This window comes from Podarcis vaucheri (genome assembly GCF_965113315.1).
Source record: "Podarcis vaucheri genome assembly, chromosome: 15".
NCBI classification, from domain to species: domain Eukaryota; kingdom Metazoa; phylum Chordata; class Lepidosauria; order Squamata; family Lacertidae; genus Podarcis; species Podarcis vaucheri.
In genome coordinates, this window is record NC_138753.1 from 5,055,766 (window position 1) to 5,074,437 (window position 18,672).

The 18,672-nt window shown below is 47.1% G+C and overlaps 1 protein-coding gene across 4 annotated transcripts in view; it reads left to right on the forward strand.

The window, feature by feature from the left end:
• The window catches only part of VMP1 (vacuole membrane protein 1), a 117,983-nt gene that overhangs the window by 49,433 nt on the left and 49,878 nt on the right, over positions 1–18,672 (forward strand). For all 4 annotated transcript variants that reach the window (XM_082201898.1, XM_082201901.1, XM_082201900.1 and 1 more), the window contains exon 7: positions 7,086–7,217. In XM_082201898.1, coding sequence (XP_082058024.1) covers positions 7,086–7,217 — 132 coding nt within the window. The remainder of the gene's footprint in view (positions 1–7,085; positions 7,218–18,672) is intronic.

Sequence of the window (18,672 nt, forward strand, 5' to 3'; positions counted from 1 at the left end):
CTAGTCACCCAGCGAGAGCTTCATGGCTGAGTGAGGACTGGAGCCCTGATCTCCCGGGCCAGCACCACTTAGAAAATGTCCTAGTATTAAGCAGTATAGAAACAGATAAAAGAATAAAATAAAGAAACAAACTATAATGAAAAATAAAGCGATAATGCCCTCACCCTGGAAAAAAACCAAACCCATCCTCTTTTCTTCCATTGAGAAACACAAATCAACCCATTGAATTCTCAGTAGATACTGTTAGGATTGCACCGTAAGGCTGGTGCTATTTTGCTTTTGTGAAATTCCTGGGATTCTTTTTTAATATTTGCCCACATGCCCAGAACGGAAGGAGATAGCAGAGGGCAGAAGAAGAGTAATGGGGACAGACAGAAACATCCCTGAGATCTATCCCATCAATCTCTGCCCACTGGCGTGGAAATCAAGGGACAGAACATCATTGAGCACCCATGTCTAGAAAAAATAAAATAAGGGAAGGTGTAGAAGCCAGTGTGCCAGACCTCCACAATCTGGCCTTTATGATCCGTTTGCGATATACTGTACAACCCCTTTCTGGAAGCACTCTATGCATGAGTTTCTTAGAAAGTTTCTCGTGAAACGGTTGGGATTGAGGCCAGGTCTAAAAATGTAGCGGAAGTAAGTAAAAACAAAATCCACTTGCAAGCGGAATATTAGCACATTATATTCCCCCATAGAGCTGAAGGAGGAAGTGGGAAAGAGTGTCACTCTTCCCACTTCCTCCATCGTCTTTTTGAAGGAGAAGAAGGGAAGTCAGTTTCGCCACCTTGTGGTGATGACGGCAGCGAGTGAAGGGCTCACGGTTCCTGGACACCCAGTTGGCAACCCCTCGATTAGGGTTTCAGGATGGCAGTTTAAACAAACGGTTTGATCTTATAGATCTTTTTGTCTACCGCCTCGGAGGCACTGAAACTCAAAAGACAAGTTAGCAATCTTTTAACTAGAATAATAATAAAAAATTGACATTGGAGAGGCATAACACTATGCACCCCTCAGCCCTTCCACCTCATTCTGCTGCTTTTTGCAGAAACAGATGTAATTTCCAAGTAAACTGGCTTTTGGTCAGGATGTTTGGGGTATGAGGGGAAAGCTGGCATGAGGAATAGATATACAAGGGCAGCCATTCCCGTGGACCATGGAGGAGGCTGCCCACTGCATCTCTGCATGAGTCCATGCTCTTGGCATCCCAATCAGCCTCTGGGAACAAGCAATTTGCTCCTGTGTTTCTTCCACGGGGAGTGACTGGACTGCGCAGATTGCAGAGATGCAACAGAGATGCCTATCCTCCAGGGGCCAGAGTGGTTACTTGTACAGGTGGGTTGGGGGTCCTCACTCTTAAAAGTAGGAGTGAGAAGGGTCTTCAGTTTAAGATGGGGAGGGAGTGCTTAAGCTCTCAGAAGTTTGGGAAATGCTGTAATAGGGGGATCTGTTCTATGGGCTCATATGATCGCTGTGCTCATCTGAGTTGTTTTGCAACTCTCGGCATGTGACCCAGCTAATTCAGGGAAAGTTCACTTCCAGTACGTGCAAGGCAATCTTTTTTTTTTTATTTCCCCCCCCTTCAGTTAGCAACACAAAGCCCAAACAAAGTGGCATGCTTTCTTTCTTTCTTTCTTTCTTTTTCAGTGGAGCAACATGGTTTTTATTTTTTGCCGTTTGCATCATCACCCCGAGAGAATTTAAAAAACTTTTCCCCCAAACGGATTGTTTGGATGGGGAGGGAGTGGAAATAGCTGCCACTTGTTTTCAGGCTCACGCTTTGAATCGGCAGCAGCGAACTGGAAGATTACAGCATTGTCCACAGCGAACCCGTTTAACGGCTCCTTTTGTCCTCCCCTAAGGGCGGAATGAAAAGTTATTCTTCCCACTTGGGAACAGCTCTTTCCTCTCTCTGTGGGCACACTTCCCCGGGGTGTGGGGATGTGATAAGTAAGAAGGTGTGTGAGGAGGGTTGTGGGGCGCAGGGTTGCGGGTTCTGATAGTAGCTCTCTGTAATTTGCATTGTCCAGATCTGTAGTTAGAGAGAGGAGTTAAATAGAGGAAGCCATTAGGATGGATTTTATAATTTGCTTTGCACCGTTAAAGCTGCATGCCTGTCTCTGCTCAGTTGGAGTTTTCACTAGGGCTCACCCCACCCTGGCAGCTGAGTATTATTCCATCTGCATCGGTTACTGATTTACAAACATTGGAAGCTGCTTCTATGTCTGTTCTAGGATTGGGGAACCTCAGGCCCTCCAGACCTCTCTCTTTGGCCCTCGGAACTCTCCCTAAGCCATAAGCATCACTGGTTCTGCTTGACCCCCCCCCGTGGTTTCCCCCTCCCTTAATTTACATTAGTTGTCCCACCCACCTTTGCTTCTGTTCCACCAACTCGTGGCATGTGGCCCTCAGAAGGCTGAGCAGAAGGAAATGTGGCCCTCGGGCTGGAAAAAGGTTCCCCTCCCCTGATCTAGTGAAGAGTACGTTCATGCCTAGGCTGGTACAGTGGTACCTCGGGTTACATACGCTTCAGGTTACATACGCTTCAGGTTACAGACTCCGCTAATCCAGAAATAGTGCTTCAGGTTAAGAACTTTGCTTCAGGATGAGAACAGAAATCGTGCTCCAGTGGCGCGGTGGCAGCGGGAGGCCCCATTAGCTAAAGTGGTGCTTCAGGTTAAGAACAGTTTCAGGTTAAGAACAGACCTCCAGAACGAATTAAGTACTTAACCCGAGGTACCACTGTATTGTTTACTCTGACTGGCAGAGGGTGGTGGTTTTTATTTTGGCGCAACAGGTCCAAACTACCATCATTTAGGCACCTCTGAAGATACTGTTGCCCCGTTGAGAAGAACGTTGCCCAATTTGGCACAATGGATCCGACCTGCGCCATTTTAGATGCCTGTCAAGATACTGTCCTCAAACTTGGCACAGGGTTTCCTGAGGCGGAGGCAGCAGTCTTTGTCTACATTTGGACGCTGGGTGCCATTTTGAATCAGTGGCAGACCGATTAGCCGCCCCCTCATAAAAACTGATTTGGGACCAGGTCACAGCAGAGCCCTGGGTTTCGTGCAGCCCCAAAACTCACAGATCACACTGTCCATTCAAACATCGCAAATTTGGGGTGTTTCTTTGAATTTCCAGGCATTCCTAGGCACTCCATGGTAGCTTATTTTATATAATTATTTATATACTGCTATTCTTTCTCTCTCTCCCTCTATATATAGGAGTAGTTTACTGCAGTTATATGGGCGGAATAACGCGCGCCCCCCCTTTGTAAAAGTGGTGGGTAATTTTGTGTGTGTGTGTGTGTGTGTGTGTGTGTGCTTTCTCTTTTGTCACCTCCCTGGTGTGGCTGGGTGGCTTTGAGTCATTTGCAGCCAGCTTCCTCTAAGGTGGGGAGCTGGGGGCTTTCTGTGGTTCATCTGCTCCCTGCCTGTGGGTTGTGTGGCTGAACCTACAAAGGTCTCCTTGAACAAATAGTGTTGCGTTTGGAGGCAGGTGGTGTTTTGCCCCTCCCTTGATCTCTTAATTCATGTAGATTGTGGGTATGTAATCTGTACTTCCCATACACATTTCTTGTGCAAGGTTTTATTTAGAAATTCATTTAGGGCTGGTTCACACATTGCCCAGTTATCGGAGAGGCATGTCAACACCTCTTGCTTCCTCATACAAAGGACGATGGTGGTGTTTGGCCTAAGGTCCCAATCCGACCCTCCGGAACTTTCTATCTGGCCCTTGAAATTCTCTTCAGCCACCTGGCCCAGCCCCGCTTTGCAGCCTGAGTTCTTTTTTGGCTGACTAGACTGTGCCTTTCAACTCTGATAACACCTCATGCTTGTCTGGATAGAGCATAGAAAGGGATCTGTAAGAAACTAACCAACTGAAATCCACATTCATTTCTCTGGATTAATTTCTCATTGCATACCCTCCCAACACTTTGAAGCCAGTTTCCAGGACACCATCTTCCTGGATGCCATCTTCTCATTTTTCTATTGTGAGAGAATGGCGGCTATTTTGGTTACCATGATCTTGTGCAATTTCATGCTGCAGTTGCCTCCCCACAAAAGCAGGGGGGTTTTCCGGGCGCTGTGCCAAAATGGGCACCATTTTCTAGCGGTAAAAAATGGAGTGTCCCAGTTTTTCAGGACACTTGTGGCGTATGTCATTTCCCTTTTGCTTCTGGCTCCACCCACTTTTAGCACGTGGCCCTTGGAAGATTGCCCTGCATAGAAGGTGGCCCTCTGGTTGTAACAACATTCCCGTTTCTGATATTCATCCCATATTTATGGGAATGAATACACACAAACACACGTATGAATGAACCATGATTTATATGGTTCAAGAGTGTACATGTTGACCACATTGCTTGCTACGTATATATTCTGATGAGGGTCCCTCACCCCTAAAAAAAACCATTGCAGGATCATCAGCTAGTAGGCAATCTAGAACCATTCTCCTCGGCATGTATAGCGTCCAAAATTAACCCCGAAACCCTGTCCTGCGGGCCTAAGAGACAGATTGGAATATCGGACGGCCCACGAAACCTGCTCCCCTCCCCTCTGCCCGCAATGCAAATGATCTGCATCTGGATAATAATGGGGAAATTAAAATAAAACAAACCACGAGAGCCATGTGGGTGGGTGGGTGGTGTATTGCTTTGTGTGTGTTTTCCTTCCTTAACAGGACACAGGCCTTAGACTTAACTGCTAAGATTTTAAAAAGTAGAATTCTTTTTTGAAAATGTTTTTCTTTCAAACCAACCTGATGATATTTTGCTAAGGGTACACAAAGCAGCTGCGACTCAGTCTCTGTGTCCCCACCACCACCGCCACCAGCAGCAGCAGCAGCTGCCTGTGGGAGGGGAACAAAGGAGGCCAAACAACTATAGAGTTTTGCTTGAAAAGGAGCCCTATAAAAGCGTTTGTCACTCAGCGGCGGCTCCGAGCAGAGACATCTGCCTCTGTGGCCGAGGTGGACCCCTCCTCCCGCCAGCTGTCCGATTCTTCTCCCTACCTACTCTGCCTTTCTGAGCCACTGCTTGAATCGGATCCAAGCTTCCTCTTCCGTTAACCTTTGATTAGCCAGATGTCCCGTGCGGGGCTCTTGCGTGCGTGGAAACCCACCTCTCCCCCACCCCCAACACACAAACACACACAAAAAGAGAGAGGTGTGCTTTTTAACCGCCAGGGTGAAGCAATCTGTTTGCTGTTGGGTGCTTTTGTCCTGAGAAAACAAATTACCTGCTTCTCCTTTGTGGCAGAACTTCTAAAAAGTCAGCCATGGTTATTTCCTGTTAATGGCTGCAAGGACAATAAAATGTGTGTGCGGTGGGAGATGTAAAGTCTTGAGGGATTCTCCAGTTCATTGGATGGTGTGCTTCTGGCCCTCCATTCGTTGTTGGACTACAACTCCCATCAGCCCCTGCCAGCTTGTCCCAATGGTCAGAATGATGGGAATTGTAGTTATAGAATCATGGAATTGTAGAGTTGGGAGGTACCTTCAACTAGCCTCCCATCCACACATCCCAGCAAATGGAGTGCTTGTCGTGTATGCTTTTGTGCATGGAGAAAGTAGACAGAGATAAGTTTTCCTCACTCTGTCACCTCACTAGAACTCATGGGTCTCCACTGAAGCTGAATGTTAGACCGGGAAAGGAAAGTCCACCACCCAGGGCATAGTTAACCTATGGAACTCACTCCCACAGGAGGCAGTGATGGCCATGAACTTTCACGGGTTTAAAAGACAACTGGATGAATTCACAGAGGATGAGGCTCTCAGGGGTTACTAACTGTGGTGGCTCGGCTCTGCCTCCATGGTCAGGAACAGTAATATTCCTGAACACCAGCTGCTGGAAAACGCGGGAGGGGATTTCTTGTTCTCAGGTGCTGCTTGCAGGTTTGCCACAGTCACCTGGGTGGCCGAAGTGGGAACAGGATGCTTGACTAGATGAACCTAATCCACCAGGCTTGTCTTACGTTCTTATATTCTTTTGTGTGTGTTGTATTTGATGGTGGAATGGAGAATGTGCAATGGCGCCATGGTTTTGGGACTTTGGGGCAGAAGCCTAGGGTACACCTGGCTTGAGAGCAGTACATGTGGAAAGGACCTAGGGGTCTTGGTTGACCACAAACTTGACATGAGCCAACAGTGTGACGCGGCAGCTAAAAAAGCCAATGCAATTCTGGGCTGCATCAATAGGAGTATAGCATCTAGATCAAGGAAAGTAATAGTGCCACTGTATTCTGCTCTGGTCAGACCTCACCTAGAGTACTGTGTCCAGTTCTGGGCACCACAGTTCAAGAAGGACACTGACAAACTGGAACGTGTCCAGAGGAGGCCAACCAAAATGGTCAAAGGCCTGGAAACGATGCCTTATGAGGAACGGCTAAGGGAGCTGGGCATGTTTAGCCTGGAGAAGAGGAGGTTAAGGGGTGATATGATAGCCATGTTCAAATATATAAAAGGATGTCACATAGAGGAGGGAGAAAGGTTGTTTTCTGCTGCTCCAGAGAAGCGGACACGGAGCAATGGATCCAAACTACAAGAAAGAAGATTCCACCTGAACATTAGGAAGAACTTCCTGACAGTAAGAGCTGTTTGACAGTGGAATTTGCTGCCAAGGAGTGTGGTGGAGTCTCCTTCTTTAGAGGTCTTTAAGCAGAGGCTTGACAACCATATGTCAGGAGTGCTCTGATGGTGTTTCCTTCTTGGCAGGGGGTTGGACTCGATGGTCCTTGTGGTCTCTTCCAACTCTATGATTCTATGATTCTATGATTCTACCACTCAGCAGAATGCACAAGCCCTCTCCCTTAAGACAAGTGTTGTTGTTGTTGTTAATATCCTGCCCATCTAAATAGAGTCCCCCATAAATCCATTAAAGCCAGAGTCTAAAGTGACTTAACTGCACCACTGAGGATGTGCTTGGAATAGGAAGGTACAGGCTTGGGTTCCCCATGAAATCTGCTGGATGGCATTGAGCAAATCGTGCCACCTTACAGCATAACTTGCTTGAGTGGAGGGAAATGCTCATTCCTTTGCTGCTGTTGTTTTCTCCCCCTCCTCCACCCCCCCCCCCAATCCAGGGTGCCGGCACAGCCATTGGGGAGCTGCCTCCGTACTTCATGGCCAGAGCGGCCCGTCTCTCTGGAGAGGAGCCTGACGATGAGGAGTATCAGGAATTTGAGGAGATGCTGGAACATGCTCAGACCGCACAGGTAGGGTCAGGGGCGGAGAGAAAGACAACCCAGGTTGTGTCTAAAGGTGAACCTACCTAATTCACATGCTCCAAAAATGGTAACAGGAACCAAAGCACAGCCACCTTTGGAAATTTGCCCTTCTCTGACCTTTTCAGGGAAGCTGTCCAGTCAAGTGATGTTTGCAAGAATGCATATACTGGGGTAAAGGGTGCATTTAAAAGGCATATGTCAGTAAAAATAACATACAAAACTGCATTGGGTTGGGGAAAATTGCTTTGCAAAAAGTTCCATATTGGGCAAAATCGCAGACAAATGTGTCTGTTAGGATAAATTTGTACTAAAGTGCTGGTGCTGGGCGCATTTTTATTATCACCAACTGATGTGGAAGACTTAATATTGGAAAAATGAGAAACTGCTAAAGACCAAAACGGGCAGGTACACACACACACACACACACACACACACACACACACACAGGTAAAGGCACCCAAGAGCATCATTTTGCCACAGGCAAGGTGTTGCAACTGTCTTAAGTCCTACTCACAGTAGACCCACTGAAGTCATCGCTAACTAAAGCTGGATGCAGGTAGGTAGCCATGTTGGTCTGACGCAGCTGAAATAAAAATAAAAATAAACTGTCCAGTAGCGCCTTATAGATCAACTAAGTTTGTTCTGATATAAGCTTTCATGTGCATGCACACTTCTGGATGCTGGATGCTGACTGTTAACTTCTTTGCATAAGGTGAGAAGCATGGGGCACACACTCAAGTGTACAGTCTAGAAATGGCTGTCTTTAGGGAAGTTACTGTGGAACAAAGAGGTAGGCCAAGGCTACCTCCAGGGCTTGTTGGACTCCCATCAGCCACAGCCAGTCAGGGGATGATGGGATCAGGAGTCCAGCGATGTCTAGAAAGCCGCAGGTTTTCCCCATCCCTGATCTTAGCGCCAGCATTTCCTGCCTCTTGCATTTCAGAGATGGCAGAATACCTTTGTTTAGAAGACACATCCCACCTGAGAGAGGCAAACGCTGCTCCTTAGATCAGTGGTGGGGAACCAGATGCTGCTAGGCTCCAGTTCTCAGCAGCCCCAGCATGGCCAGCAGTCAGGGATGATAGGAGTTGTAGTCCAGCAACACCCAATCTTTGACGTAGAGGAATGGAGGAAGAGTCATAGAATCATAGATTTGGAAGAGGAGGTGTGGCATTGATTTAGCAGGATGAGTTGAGATGTGAGGACTGGAGTGAGGGGAGAGAGAGAGAGAGAGAGAGAAGGGTAGTTTAATTTGCTTGTCTGGGTTGCTAGTGTAGGAATGAGTTCACAAGGTAACTTTGGAACAGACCAGGCCAATGTGCTTTTTAGGCCCGAATCACTGAAAAATTGTTACTTTCTCCCCTCCCACCTCCAATTTTTACAATGGTGGAATCAGAATGAAGCGCAATGGAGCAGGAGGAAGAGCCTAGGAAGATTTGGGCTGGCTGAAGGCCGGCCAACACAGGTTGGAAGGCCCCAGCAGACCTTCAGGGTCCTTAGCTCTAAAACCTGTCCATCCTCAGGAAGTTCATGTTCTGCATCTCAATCCCTGATCTCAATCCCTCGCATGTCCATTTAAAACCTGGTGATGTGAAAGGGTCCTTATCTCCTTGATAGTCAGGGAGAGCTGCTGCCATTCAGAGTAGACAACACAGGGCTGGGTGGACAAATAGTCCAACATGATATGAGGTCAGCCTGTTTTCCATGTGCTCCCATGTCCCTGTGACTTCATAGCAGAAGCAGTTGCTGGACTCCCCTCATTCCTGACTGATCCTGGATGAGATCAGCCTTGAGTCTAATCCACTTAGGGCAGCAGTGAGCTTCCTTCCTTTGCCCCTGCCAGCTACACACACAGTATCACAAGACATCGTAAGAACAGCAGAAGGGCGCCTGCTGGATCAGGCCAAAGGCCTGGATCTAGCCCATCATCCTGTTCTCACAGTGACCAAGCAGATGCCCCATGAGAAGGCTGCAGGCAGGACCTGAGCGCAGCAGCTCTCCTCTCCCTGCTTGGCATTCAGAGACATGCTGCCTCTAACAATGGAGGGAAGATCACAGCCATCATGGCTGGTAACCATAGATAGCCTTGTCTTACAGGAATTTGTCCAGATTATTTGTACCCAACTAAGTTTTACCCAGTGGGACGCGGGTGGCGCTGTGGGTTAAACCACAGAGCCTAGGGCTTGCCAATCAGAAGGTCAGCGGTTTGAATCCCCACGACGGGGTGAGCTCCCATTGCTCGGTCCCAGCTCCTGCCAACCTAGCAGTTCAAAAGCACGTCAAAGTGCAAGTAGATAAATAGGTACCGCTCTGGCGGGAGGGTAAACGGCGTTTCCATGCGCTGCTCTGGTTCACCAGAAGCGGCTTAGTCATGCTGGCCACATGACCCGGAAGCTGTACGCCGGCTCCCTTGGCCAATAAAGCGAGATGAGCACTGCAACCCCAGAGTCTGCCACGACTGGACCTAATGGTCAGGGGTCCCTTTACCTTAAGTTTTACCCAGAGTCAATCCTTTGAAATGGACAGATCTGAGTTAGCCATGTCCATCTCTGAGTAAGACTTAATGTTGGATACAAACAATGCATTTATTTATTTATTGAATAGGATTATTCCTTTGTCACCTCTGGGCAACGCTGCACCTACCTGGCTGCCTCAATGGGGCTTGGGAACGAAAATGATCTTGGCACCCGCCTTGCGCCTGACAGGTCTGTTAGGCAACCAGCCCACATGCCTTAAATCACCCATTCACTGAACAAGCTTTTGCTTATCTGCTCGGGTTTTTTATGCATACAAAAAGCTTGCAGCTCTTTCCTCAAGGCTGCAAAACGTAGCGTGAGAAGCCACCCCAGAGTGACCGAGTAGCTTTTGGGCTTGCCAGTTACGCACGCAGCCGTTCCAGCTCTTCCTCCTGTTCCATTTGCTGCCCTCCCATCCCGTAAAATTAAAAAATATTTGGCAGTTGCCTTGTGCTACTATCAGTGGCCTGCTGTTTTGTTTACTCTCCCCAACCCTTTTTCCCCTCCCTCTCTCTCGAAATAACAAATTTAAGAGAGGGATTATGGCAACATAAACCTCAGAGAGCTTAAGGCAGGGCTGGGTGGTTAGGGATTATGGAGTGTCAGTTGTTACTAGGACTCAGGGCTGAGTTTTTCTTTTCTTTTTCCCCCTTTTCTTCCTTTGACTCCTCTGAACCTTTTGCTGGTTGTGGTTTGTCTGGCCCATCACATGATTTCTCAGCAAATTCCCCCTCCCCTCCATTTCCAGTAAACTGTTTGAGCAGGGATGAGTCAGGGTGAAACCAGTTTCCCTGTAACCACAGGACTTGTTTAAAGAATTTGTCAACGTGGACTCCAGAGGGCTGGGGTGGGTGGGGGTGTATCTCTTTCATTTTATTTTTCGTGCTTAGGTTTGTCACTCTTGGGGTTAATGTTGCGTCACAAGTCTCCCACCCCGGGACGGGCGACTTCCTGTCCAGGGGGGAATGAGATGGACGGAGCCTTTGCAAGGAGTTAAAAACGATGAACTCGGGAGCTCAGTAGGACCATCATGGAGGGCCTCCCCTCTAAGCTCTCGAAGCATTTCTTAGAGCTCTTGTGGGAACTGGCTTCCCTCCTCCATCTTTCTGCGGGGAGTTCCTCTTCTCCTCTTTGTTTCCTGCGACAGAAAGTACAAAGTGCGCTTGCCTCGCCCTTGCACCTTCGCTTTTGAGAACTTGGAAGGGTGCAGTAGGTGAACGGGCACAAAGGTATTTTATAATTACCTATCAGCAGGTGTAGCTGAAGCAGACTTAGTTTTCTGGCTACCTTGTTTATGAATTTGCTTTTTTAAAACAAGTGTTCCATTCATCAGATTTTAGCAGTGTCAATAGCAAACCCCCGACACAGCTTATGATTTGTTCATTCATTGTATTGTCCAGCCTTTTCTTCCAGGGAGCTCAGGGCCAGTGTGTCCATGGTTCTCTCCTTCCTCATTTCGTCTCCCACAACAACCCTGGAAGGCTGGGAGGCCGTGATTGGCCCACAGTCACCCAATGAAGAGCTTCGCAGCTGGGTTGGGATTTGAACCCTGGTTATCCCAGCCTGACCCTCCAGCCACTGCACCACACTAGCTTATAGCCATGAGGTTCATTGGGAGACCCCAGACCAATCGCCGTCTTTCTCAGCCTAACCAACCTCGCAGGGATGTTGTGGGGATAAAATGGAAAGGGAGAGAACCACGTATGCTGTTCTGAGCACTTTGGAGGACAAGGCGGGGTTTAAATAACAAATGAATGAATAATAGTGGGGAAAGGAAAGTTAGGTTAAGGCTTTCCCTTTTCCAGCACACTTTCTGACGTCCCTAGAAGGCACTCACTTCCTCTGAGACTGGGACCAAGGAGCTAGTTAGAATAGTCTTTTGCATATACTCAGTGAGATTCTTTCTTTCTTTCTTTCAAACTTCTGTTTTCTTTGCAGAGTTCCCATCCTGCGCTGCTTCGCAAACCGCCTTGGAAACTCCCTTTGGTTTCCAAAGTGGTTTACTGTGTAGCTTTCTGTGTGTGTATCTGTGTGCTGTTCAACAAAATACACATTCAGAGCCCACAAAACTAGTAACATGATTTTTGAATCGTGGCTCGAGAACTTCCTTGTCTCTACTCCCCCCTTCCCAAAAAAAAAATGCTGGCCGTTTCTCTTGCTCTACGTAATTCCACCCTGTAGCCAAGCTTCTGTTTATTAGCTAGCATACGAGTCTGCTCCAGTTGGCTTCTGAATTCTGTTCTCTCCCTCTTTCTTAAAAGGATCCTCCAGTTGCCAGACAAGGATGACTGTCGCTGCGACTTCTTCATTATCGCCCAGCAAATGGGCATGCTTAAAAATAGTTCATGAGCTGGTTTCACAAAAGAGGGAATTTGGGAAGACGATGGGAGGCTACCACGTTTGAGACAGAGGAAATATTGATCCCCCCCCCCTTCTGTTCCTCCAGGGGTTTGGATCCAACTCCAAAAAGCCAGCCCTTTTCTGCCTCTTGGATCTTTCCCATCAGCCCTCTTTCCCACCCTCCTCCTCAAATCAGCTTCCTTCCTTTATTAATTGTTCTTTTGCATCTGGCCTGTATTTCCTCAATGGGTGGCCACCGCGAGATCTGTCTGTGTGTTGTACATTCCAGGACCTTGAGGCATTCGTTTTGCTAAGGCACGCAGGACTGGGTCTGTCTTAACCCTTTTCGCCCTTTGGGCCAAAGCTCTGCACGAGACAAGCAGGCCTAACTCTTGCTCAGCGCCCCACATTCAAAACCCACTTGCCCCTTTAGACATGTTCAATCTTACTGGGGTGGCGTCTCATGCGCCTGCTTTTCATGTATCAAGTACCAACAACTTGAGGAGTTTTTGGGGTCTACTCCAGGGTCAGCAAACTTTCTCAGCCAGGGGCTGGTCCACTGTCCCTCAGACCTTGTGGGGGGCCGGACTATATATATTTTTTGGGGGGGTGAACGAATTCCTATTCCCCACAAATAACCCAGAGATGCATTTTAAATAAAAGCACACATTCTACTCATATAAAAACACCAGGCAGGCCCCACAAATAACCCAGAGATGCATTTTAAATAAAAGGATACGTTCTACTCATGTAAAAACATGCTGATTCTTGGACCTTCCACGGGCCGGATTGAGAAGGTGATTGGGCCAGATCCGGCCCCTGGACCTTAGTTTGCCTGCCCATGGCCTACTCCCAGTCTCCAAAACACCTTGCTGTTGGCATTCTGAGCACCACCATCACCTTCCAGAAACGATGCAAAATGATTTTTATTTCTGGAGGAGCATAGGGGCTAAGCATATATAATGTTGCTTTTGCTAGGGAAGAGTTTTGACTTGCTGGTTCCCCCACCCCCTCACTGGTTCACTTAACGCACTTCACTTTGAACCCACCTTGAGCTACTTGCTCTGTGAATCACTAGTATTGGAAAGTTGGCGTGAAACACATCTTAAAGCCCCTGTTTTAATAATCGACTCCTTCCCTCAAACTGAAGGATAGGATGTTGCGGGAGGTGACCTCCTGTGGGGCGGCTGGCAGGGGAGGGGGGCTTGAAGACTTTGTGGAGCAGGAAGGTCAGTGCAGTGGCAGAATATGATGAATACAAGGCAGGGAAGAAAGAAGATCGTGATTGAAATGGCCGGACTGTTGGCCACATTCACACTGTACATTTAAAGCACTGTGATGCCACTTTAAACAGTCACGGTTTCTCCCTAAAAAATCCCAGGAGCCGTAGTTTACAAAGGTTGCTGACAGGAGACAAGGCCCAGGGCCTTCTTGGTAATGACACCCTCCCTGTGGAACACCCTCCCATCAAATGTCAGGGAGATAAGTAACTATCCATCCTTTAGAAGACATCTGAAGGCAGCTGTGTATTGGGAAGTTTTTAATGTTTTATTATGTTTTTGTATATGTTAGCAGCCACCCAGGGTGGCTGGGGAAAACCAGTCAAGTGGGCAGGGAATAATAATAATAATAATAATAATAATAATAATAATAATAATAATAATAATAGCTTTAAAAGTATATAGCAGAGGGGGCCTAAGTCAGAACAGGCCTGAAGTTGGAAAGTTATAGCCATGTGCTCAAGTCTTAGGGAGTGGAGAGGGAGAGAGAGAGAGAGAGAAATGCAGATGGCAATTAAAAGTTAAGAAAACCCATCATGTGCTCAGCAAGGATTTTCCACGTCATTCTTTTTTTATAAATATATTTAAAAAAAACCAGTCCAACAAAGGTAACCTAACACCAGCTGGCCGTTTTATCTTTCCTTTCTCTCGCTCAAGACTGGTCAACAGGTGTGCGAGAGTTAACTGAACACGACCAGCTCGGGAACACTCCGTTCTTTTGCAGATTAGCCAAAGGAGTCTAGGAAGGAAAGGGGGGAAGGGGGAGTTACACACTCATTACTCAGCAGTTCTGCCGACAGCCGTCTCGCTTGTTAACTCGTCACTTGCCTGTTTAAACTTGGGAGAGCCGGGTGGGTTGGGTGGGTGGGGGAAACAGCTGCTAGCGTCTAAATGCGACTCATCCACAAAAATAATAAATCAAGGTCACAGCCTCGCACCTCCTAAAATGGCCCTTTCAAAACGGAAAAAAGGAGTGATAATGTGAGCAGGGGGTGTTTCAAGAGCAAAATGAGAACTAGTTTAGGGTGGTAGCAACAAAGAATTTTGAGTAGTTGAGCCGTGAAGTCCATGCATGGAGCCTCATTCTTCCCACTACCCCACCCACTGCCCATGCGAATGCTCAGTGAGGCAAGGCGGCTAATGGCGGTCCGATAAGTTTAGGAAAAGAGGAAGCTGCCTTAGATCTAGACTCAGATCAACAAGTCCACCTCACTCGGTATTTTTTAAACCTGTGTTTCTCAAACTTTTAAAACCAATACCCCTTTTTAGCTAACATGGAAATCGCACGCATCCCTTCAAAACCCGATTATTCGAATTTTCAAACAGATTGAAATTTCATGACATTGAATTATATTGCACATATTTTTTGGAAACACCTCACAACGGTTGCGAGAAATGTTTTTGCCAAAAATCTCAGAAACCTCATCAGGAGGGCTTTAAACTGACTAATGTTGGCAAGGGAGACAGTGCTCCTGAAGGTAGGAGTCTATCAATTGATGAAAATGATCATCCAAATGTCATAGACCAAATGGAGCAAAGAGCACGCAGAACTAGTGGTGGGAGAAAAAAATCCTTAAATAAGAGACACGGGGGAATGATTAATGGACTTCAATGTCTGTACACTAATGCGCAAAGCATGGGAAATAAACAAGATGAGCTTGAGCTCTTGGTACAGCAAACTAAATATGACATAATAGGCATCACTGAAACCTGGTGGGATAAGTCCCACGATTGGAATGTAATAATGGGGGGATACAATCTATTTCAGAGAAACAGACCAGACAAGAAAGGAGGAGGAGTGGTGTTATATATCAGGGATGTGTATACCTGTGAAGAGATCCGAGATTTAGAACCTCAAAGCCAAAGTGAGAGCATTTGGGTCAAAATTAAGGGAGAGAAGAATAACAGTGACCTCATTGTGGGAGTTTACTATAGATCTCCAAGCCAAACGGAGGACATAGATGATGCCTTCCTGGAACAGATGGCCAAGCATGCAAAAGGAAGGGAGATAGTAGTAATGGGGGACTTCAATTACCCGGATATTTGTTGGATGTCAAACTCAGCCAAGAGCATAAGGTCAAACAGATTCCTCACTGGCCTTGCAGACCAACTTCATTGTCCAGAAAGTGGGAGAAGCAACAAGAGGAACAGCCATTTTAGATCTGGTCCCAACCAATGTTGATGACCTGGTTAGTGGGGTAGAAGTGGAAGGATCATTAGGCGCGAGTGATCATGCTCTTCTGAAGTTTACTATACAACGGAAAGGAGCAGCCAAGCATACTAGGACTCAATTTCTTGACTTTAAGAAAGCCGACTTCATGAAACTTAGGGAAGTGCTGGGTGAGATCCCATGGACAATAATACTAAAAGGAAAGGGAGTTCATGATGGCTGGGAGTTTGTTAAGAGGGAGATACTAAAAGCACAACGTCAGGCAATACCAATGAGACGGAAACATGGAAGGTGCCTAAAGAAGCCAGGGTGGCTATCTAAAGAACTTTTAACTGAGTTAAGATTAAAAAAGGATGTGTACAAAAAATGGAAAAGGGGGAAAACCACCAAAGAGGAATTCAAACAAATAGCCAGCACGTGTAGACACAAAGTCAGAAAAGCTAAAGCACAGAATGAACTCAGGCTTGCTAGAGAGGTTAAAAGCAACAAAAAAGGCTTTTATGGGTATGTTCGTAGCAAAAGGAAGAACAAAGAAACAGTGGGGTCACTCAGAGGAGAAGATGGTGAAATGCAAACAGGGGACACAGAAAGGGCTGAACTCCTCAATGCCTTCTTTGCCTCAGTCTTCTCCGATAAAGAAAACAATGCCCGACCTGAAGAATTTGGAGCAAATGATTCAGCAAAGGAAACACAGCCCAGAATAACTAAGGAGATAGTACAAGAATATTTGGCTAGATTAGATGTATTCAAGTCTCCAGGGCCAGATGAACTGCATCCAAGAGTATTAAAAGAACTGGCAGATGTGATCTCAGAACCACTGGCAGTCATCTTTGAGAATTCCTGGAGAACAGGCGAAGTCCCGGCAGACTGGAGGAGGGCAAATGTTGTCCCTATTTTCAAAAAGGGGAAAAGAGAGGACCCAAATAATTACCGCCCAGTCAGTCTGACATCAATAGCAGGGAAGATTCTGGAGCAGATCATTAAGCAAACAGTCTGTGAGCACCTAGAAAGGAATGCTGTGATCACCAATAGTCTGCATGGATTTCTGAAAAATAAGTCATGTCAGACTAACCTGATCTCGTTTTTTGACAGAATTACAAGCCTGGTAGATGAAGGGAACGCAGTGGATGTAGCCTACCTTGATTTCAGCAAGGCATTTGACAAGGTGCCCCAAGATCTTCTTGTAAAGAAGCTGGTAAAATGCGGTCTTGACTATGCTACCACTCAGTGGATTTGTAACTGGCTGACTGACCGAACCCAAAGGGTGCTCATCAATGGTTCCTCTTCATCCGGGAGAAGAGTGACTAGTGGGGTGCCACAGGGTTCTGTCTTGGGCCCGGTCTTATTCAACATCTTTATCAACGACTTGGATGATGGACTCAAGGGCATCCTGATCAAATTTGCAGATGACACCAAACTGGGAGGGGTGGCTAACACCCCAGAGGACAGGATCACACTTCAAAATGACCTTGACAGATTAGAGAACTGGGCAAAAACAAACAAGATGAATTTTAACAGGGAGAAATGTAAAGTATTGCACTTGGGCAAAAAAAATGAGAGGCACAAATGCAAGATGGGTGACACCTGGCTTGAGAGCAGTACATGTGAAAAGGATCTAGGAGTCTTGGTTGACCACAAACTTGACATGAGCCAACAGTGTGACGCGGCAGCTAAAAAAGCCAATGCAATTCTGGGCTGCATCAATAGGAGTATAGCATCTAGATCAAGGGAAGTAATAGTGCCACTGTATTCTGCTCTGGTCAGACCTCACCTGGAGTACTGTGTCCAGTTCTGGGCACCACAGTTCAAGAAGGACACTGACAAACTGGAACGTGTCCAGAGGAGGGCAACCAAAATGGTCAAAGGCCTGGAAACATGCCTTATGAGGAACGGCTAAGGCAGCTGGGCATGTTTAGCCTGGAGAAGAGGAGGTTAAAGGGTGATATGATAGCCAGGTTCAAATATATAAAAGGATGTCACATAGAGGAGGGAGAAAGGTTGTTTTCTGCTGCTCCAGAGAAGCGGACACGGAGCAATGGATCCAAACTACAAGAAAGAAGATTCCACCTAAACATTAGGAAGAACTTCCTGACAGTAAGAGCTGTTCGACAGTGGAATTTGCTGCCAAGGAGTGTGGTGGAGTCTCCTGCTTTGGAGGTCTTTAAGCAGAGGCTTGACAATCATATGTCAGGAGTGCTGTGATGGTGTTTCCTGCTTGGCAGGGGGTTGGACTCGATGGTCCTTGTGGTCTCTTCCAACTCTATGATTCTATAATCCTAGCTGCACCCCTGTTGAGAAACACTGATTGGCCACAGCTCTCCAGGTTTGTAGACAGTGGTTATCTCGCAGCCCTGCCTGGATAGGCCAGAGATTGAACCTGGGTCTGCAAAGCAAGCTTCCTGTCATAGCAGAGGTCTGGTTTAAATATTCAGATCTAATGGGACCTTAGTTGCCACATTGCACCAGATCTCACCAGCTGCCTGTGACGTTGCCTGCATACTGACTGGGTGATGTGTTCTATGCTGTGGCAAGGATCTTAAAGAACCAGGTGGCTCACTCCTTCCACCCAGGGTGGCCTGAAGCTTGTGCTTTGTAACCAGCAGCCTCTATTTGATACTGGGCGAGTAGAGCTCCCAAGAGCAATTCTTAGCAAGGAGGTGGTGGGATACCCTACTATCTAATTTCCAGGAACGAGAGTGGGTGTCTGTCCATATATGCCAGTCCTTGGGCATAACCAAAGTCACTCTTTGGTTGCACATGCCAGTTTTAAGCAGGGAGGGTGCCCAGCACCTGAACCAGGGGGTGGCGGAGAGCTGGAAAATGTGGGGTGGGATAGTCACACCCACAGATGCAGCCCTGATAAAAAGGCTGGGTCCAGAAAACCCTTTTCCTCTCTCCTTTGCCCCACACTTCCTTTCATTGTCTCTCGGTTCGGTCTGCGTGATTCGTCATTTTTGTCAATCAAACCCTTTTTTTGACTCGCCTCGAGTGCCAGGCCTTGTGTCCCTGGGCAGGATGGGGCACCAGGCAGGCATCAATTGAAGGGGGAGTGGGCATTGCTTGTTGGTTCCATTGTTTTTTGAGGAGTTGAGGTGAAGCTCCTTTTTGACTCTGGCCATCACTGCTGCAATTGCTGC